Here is a 19,667-nt window from a genome sequence, read left to right as displayed (position 1 = left end):
TATCATCATCGTTCGTGTTTTTTTTATAAATAAATATCTTAAACTCAGAAACGATACATATATACATACCCACATGCATGTATATATGTTACAATGTACGAAGCATAGGTCGAAAAAAGAAAATTACGAGGTTAAACACGAAACATTACTTTTACATTATTTAACATGAGCCTCGAAATGCAATTTATATTTTCTACTTTGATTTTTATTATAACAGAAATATTTAACAAACATTTATTTTTTTTAATTTGTATTGATCGTATTATATGACCTTTTATACAAATCAGTTTAATCACATAGAATAATTCAAGTTACCTCATGAAACAAGCAAAAGACGTAAAAGAAGATACGAGGTAGACAATGTATCTACGATTATTTCTTCGAGTCAACTCGACTTACAGTACTATTACTTAGTTATACCATTTTCTTTCTTTTTTTTAAGAAATTAACAAATATTTTACGAGATGACAACTCGAAACAAAAATGCAAATTTCTCATACTGCAGCTGTCATTTTCCTACTGTAGTTCTTAAATTGGAGCTTCTGCGTGAATGAACACACATGACGATAAGACCTTTTCGATATCGCGAATACTTTCACGATATACACTCACGATAAAATAATACTGATTTCCTTGTTCACGCATTGACCGCATGTCTTCCTTGCTCACTACATGTTACTTATTCTCCTACCGGTACACTGATCGCATACTTTGCACGGTTTAATTACTGAAAAAGTTTAAAAAAGAGAAGAAAAACGCGGTAGGAACGAGAAGGGTAGAAAGAAATAGCCGAATTCTGATCGACTACACTTAGAACGTATGCATCTTAAGCCATAACACCAGTTATAACACCACCGGATACAGGAAGACCAGTTTCCCCCATTAAGGCCAGATCTATTTCTCTTGCAGCTTGCCTACCTTCTGTGATTGCCCAAACTACCAGGGATTGTCCACGCCGGCAATCTACGTGGAATAACAATAACACGTTAATCTGGTAATAAAATGCACGAAATGTAACTTGAGAAAACGAGGATCTATTTGACGTATAGTTATTGGATGTAAAAGATGGTAATACAAATAAAACGTAAAAACTTACCTCCTGCTGCGTATATTCCATCTAAACTTGTCTTGTAATTTCCAACTGGTGTTTTGAAATTACCTCTTTCATCCATTTTCGTATTTAATTCTGTTGCAATATATTTTTCTGGACCTAAGAAACCCATAGCGAGTAAAACTAGGTCACATTTGTATATCTAAATGAAAATCAAGGCATTAGAAAAGATAGTAAAGACGCAATAAGTCACACATTATAATTTTTACTTTTTCTGTCCCAGGAATCTCTTCCATTTTCCAACGTCCGTTTTCCATTGTCCACGATACTGACACTGTTTTAATACCACTTACATGGCCATTTCCATCGTCTAAAAACTCCTATTAGAAATATATAAATGAACGTGAAAGGAAGAGTGGAAAACAGTAAAGGAACATATATATATATATATATATAAGAATTTTTACGTACTTTACTCAATGTACTAAATTGACGGGGATCTCGACCAAACTTCAAGGAAACTTCCTCATGGCCATAATCCACTTTAAATACACGTGGAAATTGAGGCCAAGGATTATCGTGCGCTCTTTTGTTTGGTGGTTCAGGTAAAATTTCAAAAGTTGTAATCGTTTTGGCACCCTACATGATAGTAATTAAAAATATACATAATGTAGAATCTATCGCGATTTCAGCAAATTGTATTTTTTTTCCATTTCATCTTTTTCATCAATAGAAGCATAACTGAATTATTATACGTATTACAGTTTCAAACAAACAATACATTTACAGTAAATTACTTCGGAATTTTCTTAAATGTATAAAGTTGTACTAAAGATATAAATTTTACCTGTCGCAAAGACGTAGCTATACAATCACAACCAGTATCGCCACCACCTATTATAATAACATCCTTATCTTTAGCTATTAAACGCATATCTAGTGGAACGTTATTCCCCATTTGATTCTTTTGCCAATTTTCCAAAAAGCTTACAGCAAAATGAATTCCTTCAAAGTGTCGACCTGGTATTTGTAAGTCTCTTGGCCAAGTTGCGCCAGTACATATTAGCAATGCGTCATATTGTTCCCGTAATTCCTACAATATATATACATACAAAAGATCAATATATACAAACAAGATAACAATCATAAAATCAAGGAATAAGTTACAAGTATGAACGTAATTACTACGTAAATAAAACTGAAACATTATTTACATTAGCAGAAATATGTTTTCCTACATCGACGCCAGTCTTAAATGTAATACCCTCCGCCGCAAGAAGAGAAACCCTTCTTTGAACAACTTGTTTCGATAACTTCATAGTCGGAATACCATATTGCAGTAGACCTCCAATTCGGTCATTTCTTTCATAAACAGTCACCAAATGGCCTGCCTTATTTAATTGATGAGCTGCCGCCAAACCAGCCGGACCTGAGCCAACTACTGCTACTCGTCGACCGGTTCTAGTTGTTGGTGGATGCGGCACTATCCAACCTTGTTCAAATGCGTGATCAATTATCGCACATTCAATGTTCTTTATTGTAACTGCTGGTTCAGATATACCCAAAACACAGGCACCTTCACAAGGAGCTGGACAAACTCTTCCAGTGAATTCTAAATATACATACGATATTTATTACGTATTAATTCAAAATTTTAGCAATCTTAAAAGATACGCGTTGTTAACTGCAAGCCTCATCTTTACCATTCAAATTACTTGTTTAATTGTACAAACCTGGGAAATTATTAGTTTGTAACAATTGATTTAAAGCTTCTTTCCAATTCGATTGGAAGACAAGATCATTCCATTTAGGAATGATATTTCCTAGAGGGCAACCATGACTACTTTGACAAAATGGTACACCGCATTCCATACATCTTGCTGCCTGCACGCGTAATCCTTTGCGAACCTTTTGAAAGTTATAAATTTCATTCCAATCGGTAATTCGGTTTTCAACTGGCCGATAAATTCCCATTTGTCTTCTATATTTAATAAATCCTCTAAAAATTAAAATAATAATATATAATAATATATATATATATATACCAATTTAAAAATTTGAAATAATTATGTGCGATTTAAATTTTGAGTAAGAGCTTTTAGCTGCATCACTGAGTCGGAAGAACCATACCTTATCTTATCCAATTTTTGCTGCTCCATATCAGTATCTACAATAGCATCTTCAATATCTTTGATCTGGATGTTTTCCATCTGAGAACTTCCATTCGGTATTGGTTGTATTTGTTTGGCTTCTTCGACTTGCTTTAATGCCCGCTGGTACTCATACGGAAATACCTTCGAAAAAATTAGAATATCAATACATTCACAATAACTATGACTGATTAATCATCATTTACCTTAACGAACCGTGTAGTTGGTTCAGGCCACAACATCAAAAGATCTTCAGCTATTAAAGAACCAGTTTTCTCAACAAATTCTTCTAAAAGTTGTTTCACATATGCAATATCTTCTTGCTTACTTAAAGGAAGCAATTCTACCATTTCAGGATTACATTTACTGTGTATGAAAAATTAATTGATTAAGAATATATGCACAATAAATATATAATGTATGATAAAAAAAAAAAGAAAACGGAGTAATCTACCTCTTGAACGATCCGTCTACATCTAAGACATAAGCTATCCCACCGGACATTCCAGCTGCGAAATTTCGACCAGTAAGACCCAGAATAACTGCACAGCCGCCAGTCATATATTCGCACCCATGATCACCGACACCTTCGACTACTACTATGGCGCCACTGTTACGGACGCTAAATCTTTCAGCAGCGATTCCTCGAAAATATGCTTTGCCAGAAGTTGCACCATAAAGGCAAACATTACCAACGATTACGTTATTTTCGGACTTGAAAGTAGAATCTTTTGGTGGATATATAACGATTTCTCCTCCACATAAACCCTAAAAATTATAGGAACGTGTACCAAATGTGTATATGACGCATAATATGTACAATACCGATGATCTGAAATAGCTCAGTTAGAAAAACATATTTACTTTGCCAACATAATCGTTGGCATCTCCCTCGAGAGTAACATGAACACCTTTGGTCATGAAAGCACAGAAGCTCTGACCTGCAGAACCTTTCATTTTTATGTTGATACTACCTTCAGGTAAACCAACTTCGCCATATAATCTGTCGATAAAAAAAAAAAGAGAAATATTACACAATTAGTCAATTGTTGAAACCATTTGCAATTACCAAAAAACATAAGACAAAGACATTTACTTTGAAATATGGTAGCTTAATGTTGCCGCAAATGCTCTACATTCGTTATTAATATTTAATTCAATATCAACACGTTTCTGTTTTCCTTTCAATAAATCCATGGCTAATTCAATGACATGATTGTCCAATCTGTTTTCTAGTTGAAAGTCCTGTTTCATTGATCCTCCCTGAATATTTACTCCAGGACGAAGTTCAAGTGCATTACGCAAAATATTATCGAGCTTTAATGTTTTAGCCTTCTCTACTGAGATATCTTCGCGAACTTTCAACAAATCCGTACGACCTATTAGATCTTGAAATTTACGTAATCCAAGGCTGGCCATGTGAGAACGTACCTAACAAAAAAATGTATCTTGCATGATTCAATGGATATTTCCTATAACAAAGATGCTTGAGAAATTATTGTTGGGAATTCCTTATTTCTATTCTTAGTATCAAATACCTCTTCTGCCAATGCGAAGAAAAAATTAATAACATGTTCTGGCTTTCCTTCAAATTTTTTTCGAAGTTTTGGATCTTGTGTTGCAACACCCACGGGACAAGTGTTTAAATGACATTTTCTCATCATAGTACAACCCATGGAAATTAATGGCGCAGTACTAAAGCCAAATTCGTCGGCACCTAAAAGAGCCGCAACCACTACGTCAAATCCTGTACGCATTTGTCCATCTGCTTGTACAATGACACGTGATCGAAGATTATTTAAGGTTAAAATTTGATGGGTCTCCGCAACTCCTAATTCCCAAGGTAAACCAGCGGATTTTATTCCTGTCCAAGTACTAGCACCAGTTCCACCATCATGGCCAGATATTACGATATGCTCTGCTTTCCCCTGTATAATGTATGCCATAATAGAAGACAGCATAGTAAAAAGAAGGGAAAGAAGATACAAGATAAAAATGATGATTAGAAAAATGTATTTGAAAATGTATTCTCTGCTCTCGACAAGTTAAGATATACTATTTCTAAGTATGATTACCTTTGCAACACCTGATGCAACTACACCTACTCCTACTTCTGACACTAACTTGACAGAAATACGAGCATTTGGATTTGCACATTTCAAATCATAAATTAATTCCGCAAGATCTTCGATCGAATAAATGTCGTGATGCGGTGGTGGTGAAATTAGACCTACACCAGGTACAGAATGTCTAGTTGCAGCAATCTCAGCAGTAACCTACATACAGATTATATAGCTTTTACAACTCGATCATTATTCTGTGTACACTATGCTTGCGGTATAATTAATAAAGATCTGTTTCACCTTATAACCAGGCAACTCGCCGCCTTCTCCTGGCTTCGCACCTTGTGACATTTTGATTTGAAGATCATCAGCATTTGCTAAATAACTCGAAGTGACACCAAAACGACCGCTGGCAACTTGCTTAATAGATGATCGTTTGTTAAACTCTGGATCCTGATTCAGATACCTAAATAACGAGTTTTACTTTACGTTATTAGGTGATTTTTTATAGGCAAATGGAAAATAAATATACGCACGCATTTAAGTGAGTGTGTGCGTGAATATGAGAATCTACAGTAATACCCGGTTTACTGTTGCAATTTTGCCGACTTAATTATCACAAATTTGTCCCCACCAATCCTTTGACCGCTTCCACGGAACAAGCGCTATGTTATTTAACTCGTGATTGACGTTATTTCAACTAGGAATGAGTCATAAAATAAGAAAACTAAAATGTTTATATTTTTTACTTTATAAGTATCAAATTACTACAATCAAGCTGCTGAGAATTTTCTGATGAATAAGATATCAAACATGATATATTCGTCATATTTGGATGAGTTTGAATTGCACTGATAGATGTGGATATATGACACACCATACTCAAATTTTTCTCCCTATTTCATTCTCATTCAATCTCATTTTTCACTCTCGTTACTCTCGTCACTCCGATACATCCAAGAAATGAGCGGATTCAATAGAAATAACACCCAGCAACTCCCAGAACATCTACTTCCTCAGTCGAAATGAAAATCCGAACATGCGACAATTAAGTGGATATTATTATATTTGTGTGTATACATGCATATGCTATTCATAAAAAAGATATAATTTGTCATAAATTTAGAATGTAAATACCTGTCAGCATTTTCACCACCTTCGCCGGTATTCGATTTACCGCCAATACGATTCATCGCAATCGCTAATGTTGTATGTGCTTCTATAGAAATACTTCCAAAACTCATAGCTCCGGTTGCAAATCGTTTCACAATCTCAGATGCTGGTTCAACCTCTTCAATGGGTATGGATTTTTCTGGTTTTTGTACTAATTCCAATTGACCACGTAAGGTGCATGCCCTGATCATTTCCATTGTAGTTTTTCGATATTTTTCATAAGCGTTCCAGTTCTTAGAATTTACATAATCCTAAAAAAGAAGCAAAAGAGATACAGAAACTGGAAAAATAGCAATTATTTCTTTTTTATCCATTCTAATAAAAAATACGTATATTATCAATACTTTGCAAAATATATTATTAAATGAATTTACCTGCAAGCTAGCAATACTATCAGGATCGTTTATGTGTTTTTCTCCACCAGATCGCCAATGATAGACTCCTGGATTGCGAATAACAAGCATATCCATAGGTTTTGTGCAATAAGTAATTTGATGTCTTTCAAATGCTTCCTTTGCCAAAATATCAAAAGTAACTCCACCAATACGAGATTGTGTACCCTGTATGGAAAGTAATATGCAATAAATGTTAAAAGGTTAAATATGTACAATGAAAGTAAACGATAGAAACAATTAAGAGTACGTCATTAAAACTAGTGAATCATAGTAATTGCATTCATTAATTGGATCCAATTTTTAATCATTCGTATCTTTCACGATCGCATCATTTTCGATCATTATTAAACGATTTTTTGCCGATTCGTATGATATATACCTTAAAGCATTTATTGATGACTTCGTCTGACAAACCGACTGCTTCGAATATTTGAGCTCCTTTATACGATTGTAACGTAGAGATTCCCATTTTTGCCATTACTTTAGCTATTCCTCTATCCATTGCTTCCGCATAGTTCTGTAACAATATTTCATTCATCTACCATCATTATGATTATTACCGTCGTCGTCAACATTCCCGTTCCTTCTCATACTTGTTTTATCGTTAAATAATATACAGGTTTAAATCGTGACTGCACCACAATATTAAAAAAGAACTTACCGCACATAAAGCATTATCGGTTAATGACGAATCAAGTACGCCATCCATACGAAGATTTCTTGCCATTTCAAATACTAAATACGGACAAATGGCGTCCGCTCCATAGCCAAGTAGCAGACATATATGATGTATTTCTCTAGCTTCAGCAGTTTCTACAATGAGACCAACTTTCATACGTTGTCGTTCTTCGATTAGATTGTGATGCACTGCGCCCAAGACTAACAAGCTGCTTACAGGCACTCTAGTGATAGCAATGAAACATTACATTATTAAATAATTACTTTACACATCATAGGACTAGCAAATCTGTATAATCACTCAAATAATATTTTCACCTTTCCGAGCTACTCAGCCGATCGGATAGAACGATAAATTGATAACCTTCTTTTGCAGCTTGATTAGCCTCCTGATTGACACGATTTAGTGTATTCACTAATCCAGGTGGACCATCTTGCACAGGATATGTCGCATCGATTATTTTAGTTTTCCAACCACGATAATTCGTTCGTTTGATTATATCGAGATCATCCAAGGAAAGTATTGGTTGTCGTAAAAATAATCTATGTACTTGCAGTTCGTTTGGCTCAAGCATATTACTTTCTGGCCCAATAGGACAAAGCATTGACATTACGATTTTTTCTCTGAAAGGGTCTATCGGAGGATTTGTCACCTAAGAATAAATTTTAAGAAAAGCGTATAAATGTACATGTTAAAATATATTGCAGTTAAATATCAACTATACAGTTATTTTCATAAATTATACCTACCTGAGCAAACAGTTGCTTAAAATAGTCGTAGATAAGGGGTTGAAATTGAGAAAGACAAGCTAATGGCGCATCATTACCCATAGAACCCAGTGGTTCTTTCCTATATAAGAATTTTACAATTTCAATTTATATGTAACATAATATGTGTTGTATGATCAATATATCTATAGTGTAACTAGTAAATATATACACATGTCTTCGTTTATTGATTACAATTTTAACAGTCTAAAATATAAAAGCAACGTACTTAGATTGCATCATCGGCAGAAGAAGCAAATTAATGGTTTCGAGGGTGTATCCATAGAGGGATAATCTTTTATCGCCTCCCCAAACTCGATTTACAGTAGATATTGGATTTGCATCATTCATTGCTTTTCTTTTAGCTACTTCTTTGTCCACGATCGAACCATTTTCAACAGTGCTTAGTGTTTTTTTATAATCAACGTCAGCAGCACGTAACTCTTCCATTGTAATCTGTAAAGGTAAACATGTTTAACTGAATAAGATTTATTTGTTTTGTACAAACTATTTATCATGTAAATTATGTCCAGACTAATATTATTATATGTGTAAAATTACTTAAGAATATTGTAGAATCAGACTAAAATTAATTATAAAATAAAGTAATTTCAATGTGTAAATATAGAGCATACTGTATGATTATTTGAAGAAATGATGAGACAATACGACACTTACCATCTATGTGTAATACAAAGCATGATCACAGCATATAGGATTGTTTGCAAAGAAAAAACAAATTTTTTTTTCATTAAATACATCTTGATATAGACCTAAAGGTTAAAGGTTACAATGCATATTCACATAAATATTTGATTCTTAGTTTAGCTATATTTCAAAAACTTTAAAAGGATGATCAACAATCACAACGATCAATGACGAAACAGAACAAAACAAAAAGAATACCTGATCTTTTAGCCATTTGGAATGTGGTCTACTTCTAGCAATTTGCAACTTCAGTTCAACATCTTCTATAATCCTTTTCTCATGCGTATCAACCAGTAGCATTCTGCCGGGTTTCAAACGGCTCTGTAAAATAGAATAAAGTGCAAATAATTCAACTGTCAAATCGTATCTACTATCATCCAACATTTATATAACAACACTGTAAGATAATGTAATTTCTAATGATTAATTATATATCATATGTACATGATACATTAAAAAAATTAATAAAAGAAGGAATGATATTTTGTATTTATAAAATCTAAAGTAATATATATATAATACAATATAAAATAGATGCCTATTATAGTGGATATCTATTTCCTTTTACCAAACTAATCCTCCTACAAGATTTATTCTTACACATTTATACAATGAATAAGAATAGTCGTATGCTCCTCATAAAATGCTCTTTCATAAAACATCCAGTTGTTGGATGTCTGTTGTCTTTTATGAACTATTTCCTAATTTTACATTAGCTATACGCACAATTTCATCCTTCGCTCTTTTCTTGACTTTTTCTTTTTTTAAAGAAAATGGGGCACGTTATTGAGAAAGCTTATAAAAAGCAGAACACACATAATACAAAACATAGACATGCATACACACACTTTCACACTTTTTCAATCATCGGCAGTTTCAAATCTGGGGGAGGAGAGCAAAGCGAATTAATCAGAATTCGATCGAAAGAAAAGGTCAGATAGTAAATTTGTGTCATATTACATACATCTCTATGAAAAGAATCAATCACTCATCAATATGCTTTAAGTTGCGGTCTTTTACTACTTCTGTGTAAAAGTACAATATTTAATTTGTGTTCAGTAAGTGCTTTCCTCACATATAGTGCATATGTAGTATTATCTTTTGCAGCTGAAATTCTGTATATTAAAAACAGTATAGAGAAAAAGCATATGGATAGCCGATTGATTGTTATAAACTAAAAGCTGCTGTAAAATTTCCTCAGAAGCTAGGCCTGATCAATGCCATGTATATTTCTTCATTTACCTTTAAGACTACATTGTTGGACGGAGTGTCATAGACGCCCACTTCGGACGCCATCACCATCATATTATCCTTAGTGACGTAGAAGCGCGATGGGCGCAGGCCGTTTCTGTCAAACAAAAATTCAGACGCCTTTTATATTACCACCTCATTGTCACATATTAGTATTAACTGTGACTTTATTTTCTTGTTCGTTTTCTCGTATTACCTTCCTGTCAATATACATCTGTTGTACTTTCTTCCTCCCACTTTCAAATCCTTTTCAGTCATACACACACTGTCTTAATATTTTTTCCTCTATACCTAGCGAAGCAAATGTCCTTTTTGTTCACTAACTAGTCAATTATGAGAACCAACGATGCATTTTCTATCTATGTAAACATAGATTCGGTAGACAATGGATTCTTTTTGTAATTTGTAACATATGTACCTTATCTATAAGATATTCTTTTTTTAATAGTATACTATTACATTCTCTAAACATTTTTATCATGTTATATTAACAAATTTAAGTACGTTCACCTACTTCCCTGCTGAATCTTAATAATGCATGTTTATCATTTATCAAGTCCTTTCATAAATATTATACATATGTAAGTATGTATATAAATGAAAAGTACGTGTATAAGTGCTTTGAAAGATAATAGTAGGTACAAATATAAACGTGTCAAAAAATTTATTTTACATACCTCTAACGTTTATACATACGAAGAAAACATTTCTATATGAAAATTTCCGTATAAGACGAGTAACATACATATAAGAGAATATACATAAGAGAATGCATAAGAGAACGTGTACATGGATGTTTGGTTTTAACCGTTTGCACTCGAGAGAGACTCTTAGTCACCACGGCGTTCCGTGCTGCAACTCCAGTGACAAGCCAGAGAAGACAGTCCCTGTTTATGCTAGATTTCGACATCTCCAATTGATGAGAGTACAATATTGGTTCGTAAATTGGTTCCTTAGCTCTTTGTGTTCTTTGTGTTAGGAAATGTAAAGTATTATGTTTAAAATAGATATAAAATATTTAATCCCATATCTCTCCGAAACTATGGTTCTGACAACGTCTCCAACGTTAGTTCGGATTTGACGATCATAGGAAAAGTATTATAGTTTAGAGTATAGTTTATTATAGTTTAGAAAATAGTTTTCGGAAGTGAAATTAGCTTAAATGAAGATGAACTTGATTTTGAACTGTTGAAAAATGAGATCAATTATATTCAAGAATGCATCTTTGTAAATGCTTTATAAATTATCATATAAAAAAATACAGAAATTAATTACAAAATCATATTTTCAGAGATGTAAATATAGATAAATTATAAGAATATAAGGTTTTTGTAAGTTAATTTGCACATAAAATCAGTTTACGTTAGCTGTAAGATACGCGTCACGTATATGCTAAATCATTCGGAGTAGCTGCTACGCCCGACCGAAAAAGTCCTCGAGTGCAAAGGGTTAAAATTAATATGACATACATACCATTTACTATATTCGATTATGTACATCATTCTCATGAGAGTTTTTTTTCAAATAACACTTTAAATTCTTTTTTGTAAAAGGAGAAGAACAAAAAACATATTATGACAGTGTGCCATTAGGTTTTTTCAGCTGATATGTTTTCTATAATAATGCCTATGACACACATACAAATCATATCAAGATTTTAAATACATACAACTGAGTGAATCTACGTGAAAACGAGCAAGTGAAATAATAAAAAAAATTTCTAGAAAAAAGAATAATGAAAATTAAATATTAAATTTTACCTGTCTAAAATAGCACCAACGTAGCGTCCATCTGTAAAGGTTAAAAGAGCAGGGCCATCCCAAGGTTCCATCGCACAAGCAGCCCAATGGTAAAAATCGCGCTTCTCAGATGCCATCGTTAAATCGTTTTGCCATGCTTCTGGTACCATTGTCATTACTGCCTAAATGTATATTTCCTTTACATTTCCGTCAATCGATGTGAATAAATCAAGAGAATATGCGTTACACATAAACGTTCCACATACCTCTGGCAAAGACCGCTGTCCTACCATTACTAAAAATTCCAAAACGCAATCAACGGCTCCTGAGTCCGAGAGGTTCGGTTCTACCACTGGATAAAGTTGTTTCAATTTTTCCCCATAAACCTTGCTACTCATCACTCCTTCTCGTGCCTTCATTAAATTTACGTTTCCTCTTAAAGTGTTGATTTCACCATTATGCGCTAACAATCTGCAAACACAGAACACCGTGAATGCTGTATACGTATATAGCAGTTTATGATCACTAACAACAATGCTTACCGAAGAGGATGCGCCCTTTCCCAGCTAGGAAATGTATTTGTTGAAAATCTTGTGTGAACTAATGCCAGATAGGTTTCAAATTTTGGAGACTACAAGAAATATGTGCAAGTTAGGATAATAATCATGATATATATATGAGTATACACCCTAATGAATTTGAATTCACCTTCAAATCTAGGAAATAGAGCCACAACTGGTCCGCCGTCAATTGTCCTTTATAAACAACCGTTCGTATAGAAAGTGAGCATATATAGTATCTAATCCCTGGTCGTGGTATGGAATGAGACGATCTTTTTCTCAAAATAAAAACCTGCATTGAAAATCAAGATTAGCATTACAATTCGATAAGTCGATATTACAAGCCTAAACGGAAAATCAAAATATTAGAACACTGTAAACAATCTTATTTGGTTTATGTCTTCTTTGATTTCTTTAAAGTTTTGATTGCACAATCGAATCTATCTGTGCAAATTAATTTAAATATTTATTAACGTAAATGTTTATTAGGAAGAACAAACTTATTATAATTACATGCAAGTACTACTACACAACTTAAGTTAATAATTCAAATAAAAATATAGATAACAATATACATATTATATAACAACATATAATTGTAATAATTAATAATTTCAGCGAACGCGACACGAAGGAGAAACATTGTCCGAAACAATACTCACTTGCCGTTCAAGATTAATATCATCTTGATCACCAGTGACAAAGACTTGACGCATGTAAGGTTCGCATTTTCGTGCCACTTGGCCAATTCTTGTGTTATCTGTTGGAACATCTCGCCAACAAATTAGCTGCAATACGAAGATAGTATATTTATTGCAACGTGTTCCATTTTTACCCGTTGTCAGAGAAATTCTTCATGCAATGCAATGAATCGGAGAAAGTGACTGGAAAAAGATAATATAAACCATACCCTTAAATTGCACTCTTCAACTAACTTTTCAAAAACAGCCTCAGCTTCTTGATGAGAATTTTGATCAAGAAATAGAATACCGGTGGCATAACGACCGAATTGAGGTAATTCGACATTTTGTCGTTCGCTGAAAAATAAAATGGGTACATGTATTTGAAGTGATGATTTCTGTGGAAAATATTATTTAATATAACGCGTATAAACTTTGATGACGCTTTGATGATGAACTCTGATGATTAAAATTAACAGAATATTAATATTAATATTTTGTTTGTCCGTTCAAATTTCAATATAATTAACACTCAGATGTTCATTTATCCGCGTCTACTTTTTTTCCTTTTGGAATTGATGAAGTTAAGAATGAGAAGAAATGCTTAAGCATGAATTTAGGCTTAGTCAGGCGTGCCTAGGATAGATAACAAAGCACAGACCGGATTACGAGTTGAAGTACATATATCGATACAATACTTGTAGGAACAGCCTTTCTTATCATTCCCTTTTCTCCAGACAAACTGTGTTAAAAGCGTCACTAATAGGACCCTAAATTAGAATAATCAATATCACTGAAGTGATTAAATTTTGAAAAGATGGCATTCTTAGAAAAATTAGTTGGGAGATCAAGCTTGAAACCTGCAGTACAATTTCTGATCCAAAAATTGTGCAATAGTTAATGCCATGGCAAATCGGAATTCCCATTTTTAATACAAATGCGATTATTATCTATGACACAAATACATATATACATATAGCAAATATGTACTGTTGACCTTAGTGACTATTTCCGCATGGTGAAATTAACTTATTGAGCATGAAATAGATATACTTAATCTGCTGTCACACGTCATATGAAGAAGATCTTTAAAAACAAAAGAAACCGATAAGTAGTTGAAAAAAAGAGAAAATTTAAGACTTTACTAGCTATTTAGAATTAAACAGTCATGGTTATATAGGCAATATAGTCAGATATTATTTGTTAATAATAATAACAAAAATAGCTAAATAATAATAATATAGTTGATAAGAAAGTAAACACGCATTATTATGATATACTCGTTGACGTAAAGCGAGATAACCTAGAATTACGCCGTCGATCTGTACGAATTATGAAATTAAACGCACGCGTTCTTGGACGCACCGTTTTATTAATACGTCACAGAATGATAAAGGAATGGAAGATTGACGAATCTCGATGTTATCTCTTACCGCAATTCATCGGCGTAATACTCGTGTGGAATTGCACAAAGAACACCGGCCCCGTCACCGGTATCGTTATCGCAGGCGCAAGCACCACGGTGGTTCATACGTGCCGAGAGAATTTCTGCATCGCGAACGATCTGTAACAGGAGAAAAAGGAAATATGTTTCAATTGATTTGCACCATCAAGACAAAAATGTGTATTATTAAAAATGTCTAGTAGGGAAATAAAACGGATAGACTTCTTGACACAAAAAGCAAAGCTATGACTAATGAAATATGATAAAAATTATGTGTGATTTCCCACAGTCGCGTGGTAACTCACTTTGTGCGACTTTTTCCCATCTATTGCAACAATGAATCCAACACCGCAAGCATCTCTTTCAAGTGTTGGATCGTAGAGAGCCTGCTTCGGAGGAAAAGACCAGGATTCGGCCTCGTGCATGGTTACTATTTAAAAGTTTCCACTGATTTTAAAGTAAATCTTAAGAATTTCACTCCCAATGAAAAACACCAAGTAGAAGAAAGTGTAATCGTACTGTGTCTGGAGAAACTGAAAGAAAAAATAAAAACAAATTATATACCAGAAAAAGAAACGAATAGAGAGAAGAAAGTGATTATTAATTGCTAAAAATTAATCGAATTGTTACAATCAGAAGTTTTATACCAAAATGGGAGCCGCGCAGAGATACATAGATACACCGTGTGCGAAATACGAAAATCGAATGTACTTACTTGGGCGCACGGACGTGCTCTCGCGCGCGGGCGCGCGCGCGCTCCATTGATTCATTACGTAAAATGTACGCGCGTAAAATCTACTTAATCGTCTAATGCAATAGATAAACTGTGACCGTGAAGGGAGAGATCGCCATAAACAGAAAATAAAAGTGGGAACAAACAGGTATTGCGCAGATGATCCAACAGATTAAGATTAAATGTGAACTCGACTTTATTCGAGACTCGATCAATGCTAATTTTTACACAACATACTTATACGGATATATTCTATATACATATATACGTATGTATGCAAATAGAAGAACAAATGTCCTTACAAATGTAATTTAAGTTCAGAATATGAAATTAATATGTCTACTTCTTGATTTCGTGATTCCTCTTCTATGTACACGTTCTATATGCTGTGTACTGTATATATTGATCAGGATGTTACTTATGGTTAAAATGTTCCTTCTCTCTCCCACCTTCCCACATGTTCACGTGCGCGCACCATATACAATATTCGAATTGAAATTTGATGTATCGCGAATCCGATCTGGTAAATTATTGATATCACTGATCAGAGGTCACCTCTGCGGTCGAGTTCGAAGGCGTAGATTCTTATACCCATACTCTCCTATCAAAGGTAATGCGAAACTAGACCTTGTTATTGCGCATATTATACTGAATCGATCGATCAACAAACAATAGATATCATTCTTTATGCTCTATTTGCAAATAATTATTCGTTCTGTTTTAATGATTGCAACCAACCAATATTGCTACCAATCAGATAAATAAACTTTACCTATTTTAAACGTATTAATAAATATATTTATTTCATATTTACATCTAACCTTCCGCCAATACTCTTGATACGTATATATAACATTCAGTTACTAACTCTGATTAATACACGTTGGCCTCGCGCAGTCGCACGTTATAATTAGTTTTCAATTTTTATAACAATCACAATTGCTATATAAACCAGATCTGTTGGACTAAAAAGCTACTAAATGTTCGAAAAGATGAAAAGATGTATCTGTGCGCGTATACGAGTGTATACGCATGCACATACAAGAGCTAAGTACTTGTTCTCTCACAACAGCTATATCGAAGAATTCTTGTCTTACTAACGTCGGTTCTTTTCAACAGCTATCTATTTTATTGTCTCTTGCCGTCTTCCATTTACCTTCCTTACATCTTGCTATTTTGAATTTTTCCGCATGTAGTCGTCTCACAGCTTCATCATCTCGTCATTTCGTCATCTTACCACTGTCGTTGTCGACGACGATCAATGGCTGCACTATCATTACACCTATATATCGTGACTACTTTCTCATACCGTCTTGCTACCTCACGATTCATCCCGCTACACGACTATCCGGAGCTTTGTACATCTTTACTCCTACACTATTTTCTCTTTTTCTCTTTGCCCTTTCATCACGTCATGCTCCCACTACATATTTTTCTTTCTCCTTCTTCTTCCGGTACATTTTATGCTTGAGCATGTAACCAACGCTCGTGCCTTAACTAAACTTCAACAAAACTTTGGTTATCCTCTTTCAGAAAGTTTACTTTTTTCCAATAATTTTCATCTACTATAAATTCCGTAGTATCCATTTATTTCCACGGAAGCTACACTCTGTATTTACGGGGTAACCCATTTCAAAGTTGCATAACTTTTCTTTTTATTATATGTACATTTTTCAGTTTTTGTGTCAGATATTTAAAGTTTGTTTTTTGAAGATTTATAACAGAAAAACTCACAACAGTGCAACAACATGTACTTACCAAAACTACCCTTGCTTTTTTCTTAATTTTAAATACGATATTGTTTAGGGAGGATTAGTTTGACACTACTTTACGATACGTAAACAAATGATACACTTTTTCTATACTTTTTCTCACATGTAGGTCTGTTTTGATCTTCACCGAAAAACATGTATAGATAACTCTACGATGTAATATTAGAAAAGGATAAGAAAATTTGAAGCAAGAAATACTAAAATCAATACAGGCAGAGTAAATTATGAGTGTCTTTATCCTACGAAATCGAATCTCTGATACACATATGCGACACGTCAAATTTTAATATGTACGTAAGTACATACTTGATACATCAGCAACATTTTTCGTTTACTTGGCAATTCTGTAAAATACATTTCCAACGAGGATAGTTTTGGCTAGTGTAGATTGTAGATATTTGGCGCTTTGCCAACTCAATAGAATCTCGAAAACTCTTCCTTAAAATACATTTCTATTTCAGTAACATGAAAGTCATTGATAATACCGAAAGTTAGTTTACATACTTCCAACACTACCTGTGTGTGAGAATATCGTCATAATTTGTAAATTAAAAAAAAAATATCAATCTATTTTCAGTTCCTATTTTCGAAAATCTCTCACAAAATCGACAAAATATCATCGATAGATACTGTTTTTATTCCCTCTTTTTCTACTCATTCATTTCTTTTCTTTTTTTTTTTCATAGACAGATTATAATTGTCTGTGATAAACTACTAATATTACCCCTTATAAAAAAAGATTTATCATATCTCGCTTATTACTTTCGTCTTCTCTACATGTCAACTATTATAATATATAGTTCGAAAATAATTATCTTGAATTAGTTGGGATATTTTTATTTTGAAGATAACGATAACATTCCGGGAACGGAAACTCCCGTTATCGTTAAAAGTGCACTGTATGGATTATATGCATGTAGTGATGTACTATCATATCAGTTGATTTTCTTTAGCAACTTTTATCTTTCTAATCTTTTCTTCTAATCTTTTCCATTATTATAATACTAATAATCCTTTATAATTCTTTACAATCCTTACTACATTACGTGATGTTAACTGATCATTCCTTATCAATTATTACTTAATTCCTATCAATAAAACTCCATACGAGAAATTTCACCATATTTTCTCTAGTAGTTCTAATAAAGATATGATTAAATGCATTAGAAACAAAAATGAAGAATTAAAGATTAGAATTACTTGGAAAATAGATATTGCATGGAAGGATTATATATGGATTACTTGTTTTAATCATAAATGAAATTTGTATAAAACATAGAATATAATAACACATTATCAATTTCGAGTTTGATTTGAGTGTTAAATAAATAGGTTTTCTAAGCATTTCCAATGAATTTTCATTTTTATATGACTGGTAGAACGGTTTTTACACACGCGTAGTATGTGCATACATACAGCCATACGCAACGTCGATGATTCGACATTCACCGATGTTAACGATCGATAATTTATATCCCATTTCCCATTTAAGATTATACCATTAACTTAATGTCTCCATTAAGTGTTTTACTGCACGAACAAAATATTTACAAGAGAGATTTTTATGTTTTTATATATGTTGATCTATATACTATATCATACTTAAACAATATATCCAATAAAAATAATACTTCTTTGGACTAAATTAAATTAGTTATTCACCATTAGTCTTGTTCGTGCGTATCCATCATGCAATCCAAATTAAAACAACTTAGTAAATTAAAACAGAAATATGAACGAAATAATACTTACCTGTATGTTGAGCCGTTTCAATGACAAATAACTGGTACTGGTTAATTTGCAAAAATTAGAAATTATGTTCCTGTATTCAATGTTCCAACTTCTGCCTCTATCCTTCTTTCTTCTACTTAATAACTGTTTCTTCCGTTTCTGAACCAATTCTCATACATATAGCATACATGAACATGAACAGACGTAAATCGGCCAATATTTTCTTTCAAGTATGTTCACTAAAACAATTTTGCACTGAGTCTTCAAAGTGTCCACAATAATAAATGTCTCTACGTAAAAAAGTACTCGAGGCTGAATGGATTTTTGTTATTCTTTTGAAGAATTCACTTTTGTACCACGAATTCGGCTAAAGCATATGCGTAATAATCACTTACTTATAATTATAATATATCGAATCGACTAACACGATTTGTCCAAATTTAGTTTAAGACACCTGACGATATCCTACGGATCAAAGAGGAAATGTTTCCTTCCGCCTGACGCGACTATGCCGCCTCTCTCGGGAAATTTCCAGTCAATGTCAGCTAAATTGTAACACGTGTATGCGCTCTCTATCGTATGGTTCTCTATTCTCTATATGCATGCTATATGCAATGCGCCAAGTCGATGTCGATATGGATGAAAGGACTTTGATTGGCTGATTGGTTACACACCGAAATATCAGAAAAATAAGCTTTTTATGCAAAATAAAATTGACGCAATGAAGATTTCACCGTGTTTAAATTTCTTTACTTTTAATTTGATTTATCA

The 19,667-nt window shown here is 33.3% G+C and overlaps 1 protein-coding gene and 1 long non-coding RNA gene across 5 annotated transcripts; one reads left to right on the top strand and one right to left on the bottom strand.

Annotated features, from left to right (window-relative positions):
• Nucleotides 1–409: 409 nt before the first annotated feature.
• LOC117235398 (putative glutamate synthase [NADPH]) lies at nt 410–15,955 on the bottom strand. Of its 4 annotated transcripts, none has more exons than XM_033497384.1 (34): nt 15,816–15,955; nt 14,966–15,193; nt 14,650–14,780; nt 13,447–13,573; nt 13,199–13,324; nt 12,685–12,828; nt 12,519–12,607; nt 12,243–12,447; nt 11,998–12,158; nt 10,229–10,334; nt 9,185–9,307; nt 8,957–8,959; nt 8,508–8,734; nt 8,261–8,360; nt 7,829–8,163; nt 7,494–7,734; nt 7,212–7,349; nt 6,812–6,997; nt 6,402–6,688; nt 5,565–5,730; nt 5,277–5,477; nt 4,740–5,129; nt 4,298–4,632; nt 4,066–4,204; nt 3,656–3,969; nt 3,408–3,567; nt 3,182–3,345; nt 2,785–3,050; nt 2,266–2,663; nt 1,899–2,144; nt 1,523–1,690; nt 1,321–1,431; nt 1,097–1,253; nt 410–963 (listed from the first exon to the last, which is right to left on the bottom strand). In XM_033497384.1, exons 2-34 carry the CDS (start codon nt 15,083–15,085, stop codon nt 827–829), a joined length of 6,201 nt encoding a protein of 2,066 aa, XP_033353275.1. In that variant the 5' UTR covers nt 15,086–15,193; nt 15,816–15,955; the 3' UTR covers nt 410–826. The 4 variants fall into 4 exon arrangements, with proteins under 4 accessions (XP_033353275.1, XP_033353276.1, XP_033353274.1 ...); XM_033497385.1 differs by lacking the exon at nt 15,816–15,955 and adding an exon at nt 15,376–15,508; XM_033497383.1 differs by lacking the exon at nt 15,816–15,955 and adding an exon at nt 15,308–15,400.
• Nucleotides 15,865–19,622, top strand: LOC117235406. Its single transcript, XR_004493664.1, has 2 exons — nt 15,865–16,003; nt 19,341–19,622. It is a non-coding gene; the product is annotated as an uncharacterized LOC117235406 (long non-coding RNA).
• Nucleotides 19,623–19,667: the final 45 nt, after the last annotated feature.

This window comes from Bombus vosnesenskii, unplaced genomic scaffold (genome assembly GCF_011952255.1).
Source record: "Bombus vosnesenskii isolate JDL3184/JDL3185 unplaced genomic scaffold, Bvos_JDL3184-5_v1.1 scf7180000013316, whole genome shotgun sequence".
NCBI lineage: Eukaryota > Metazoa > Arthropoda > Insecta > Hymenoptera > Apidae > Bombus > Bombus vosnesenskii.
Note: the sequence above shows the minus strand (reverse complement) of the source record. Positions and strands in the feature narration are given on the sequence as shown.

What these genes read in the sequence shown, in the direction of transcription:
- LOC117235398 (XM_033497384.1), bottom strand. Translation starts at nt 15,085, where the DNA reads ATGCACGAGGCCGAATCCTGGTCTTTTCCTCCGAAGCAGGCTCTCTAC. An exon ending in ATGGGAAAAAGTCGCACAAA is followed by an intron (nt 14,781 to 14,965) that starts GTGAGTTACCAC and finishes CTCCTGTTACAG; the next exon opens with ATCGTTCGCGATGCAGAAAT. An exon ending in CAAAAATTGGATAAGATAAG is followed by an intron (nt 3,051 to 3,181) that starts GTATGGTTCTTC and finishes TTTAATTTTTAG; the next exon opens with AGGATTTATTAAATATAGAA.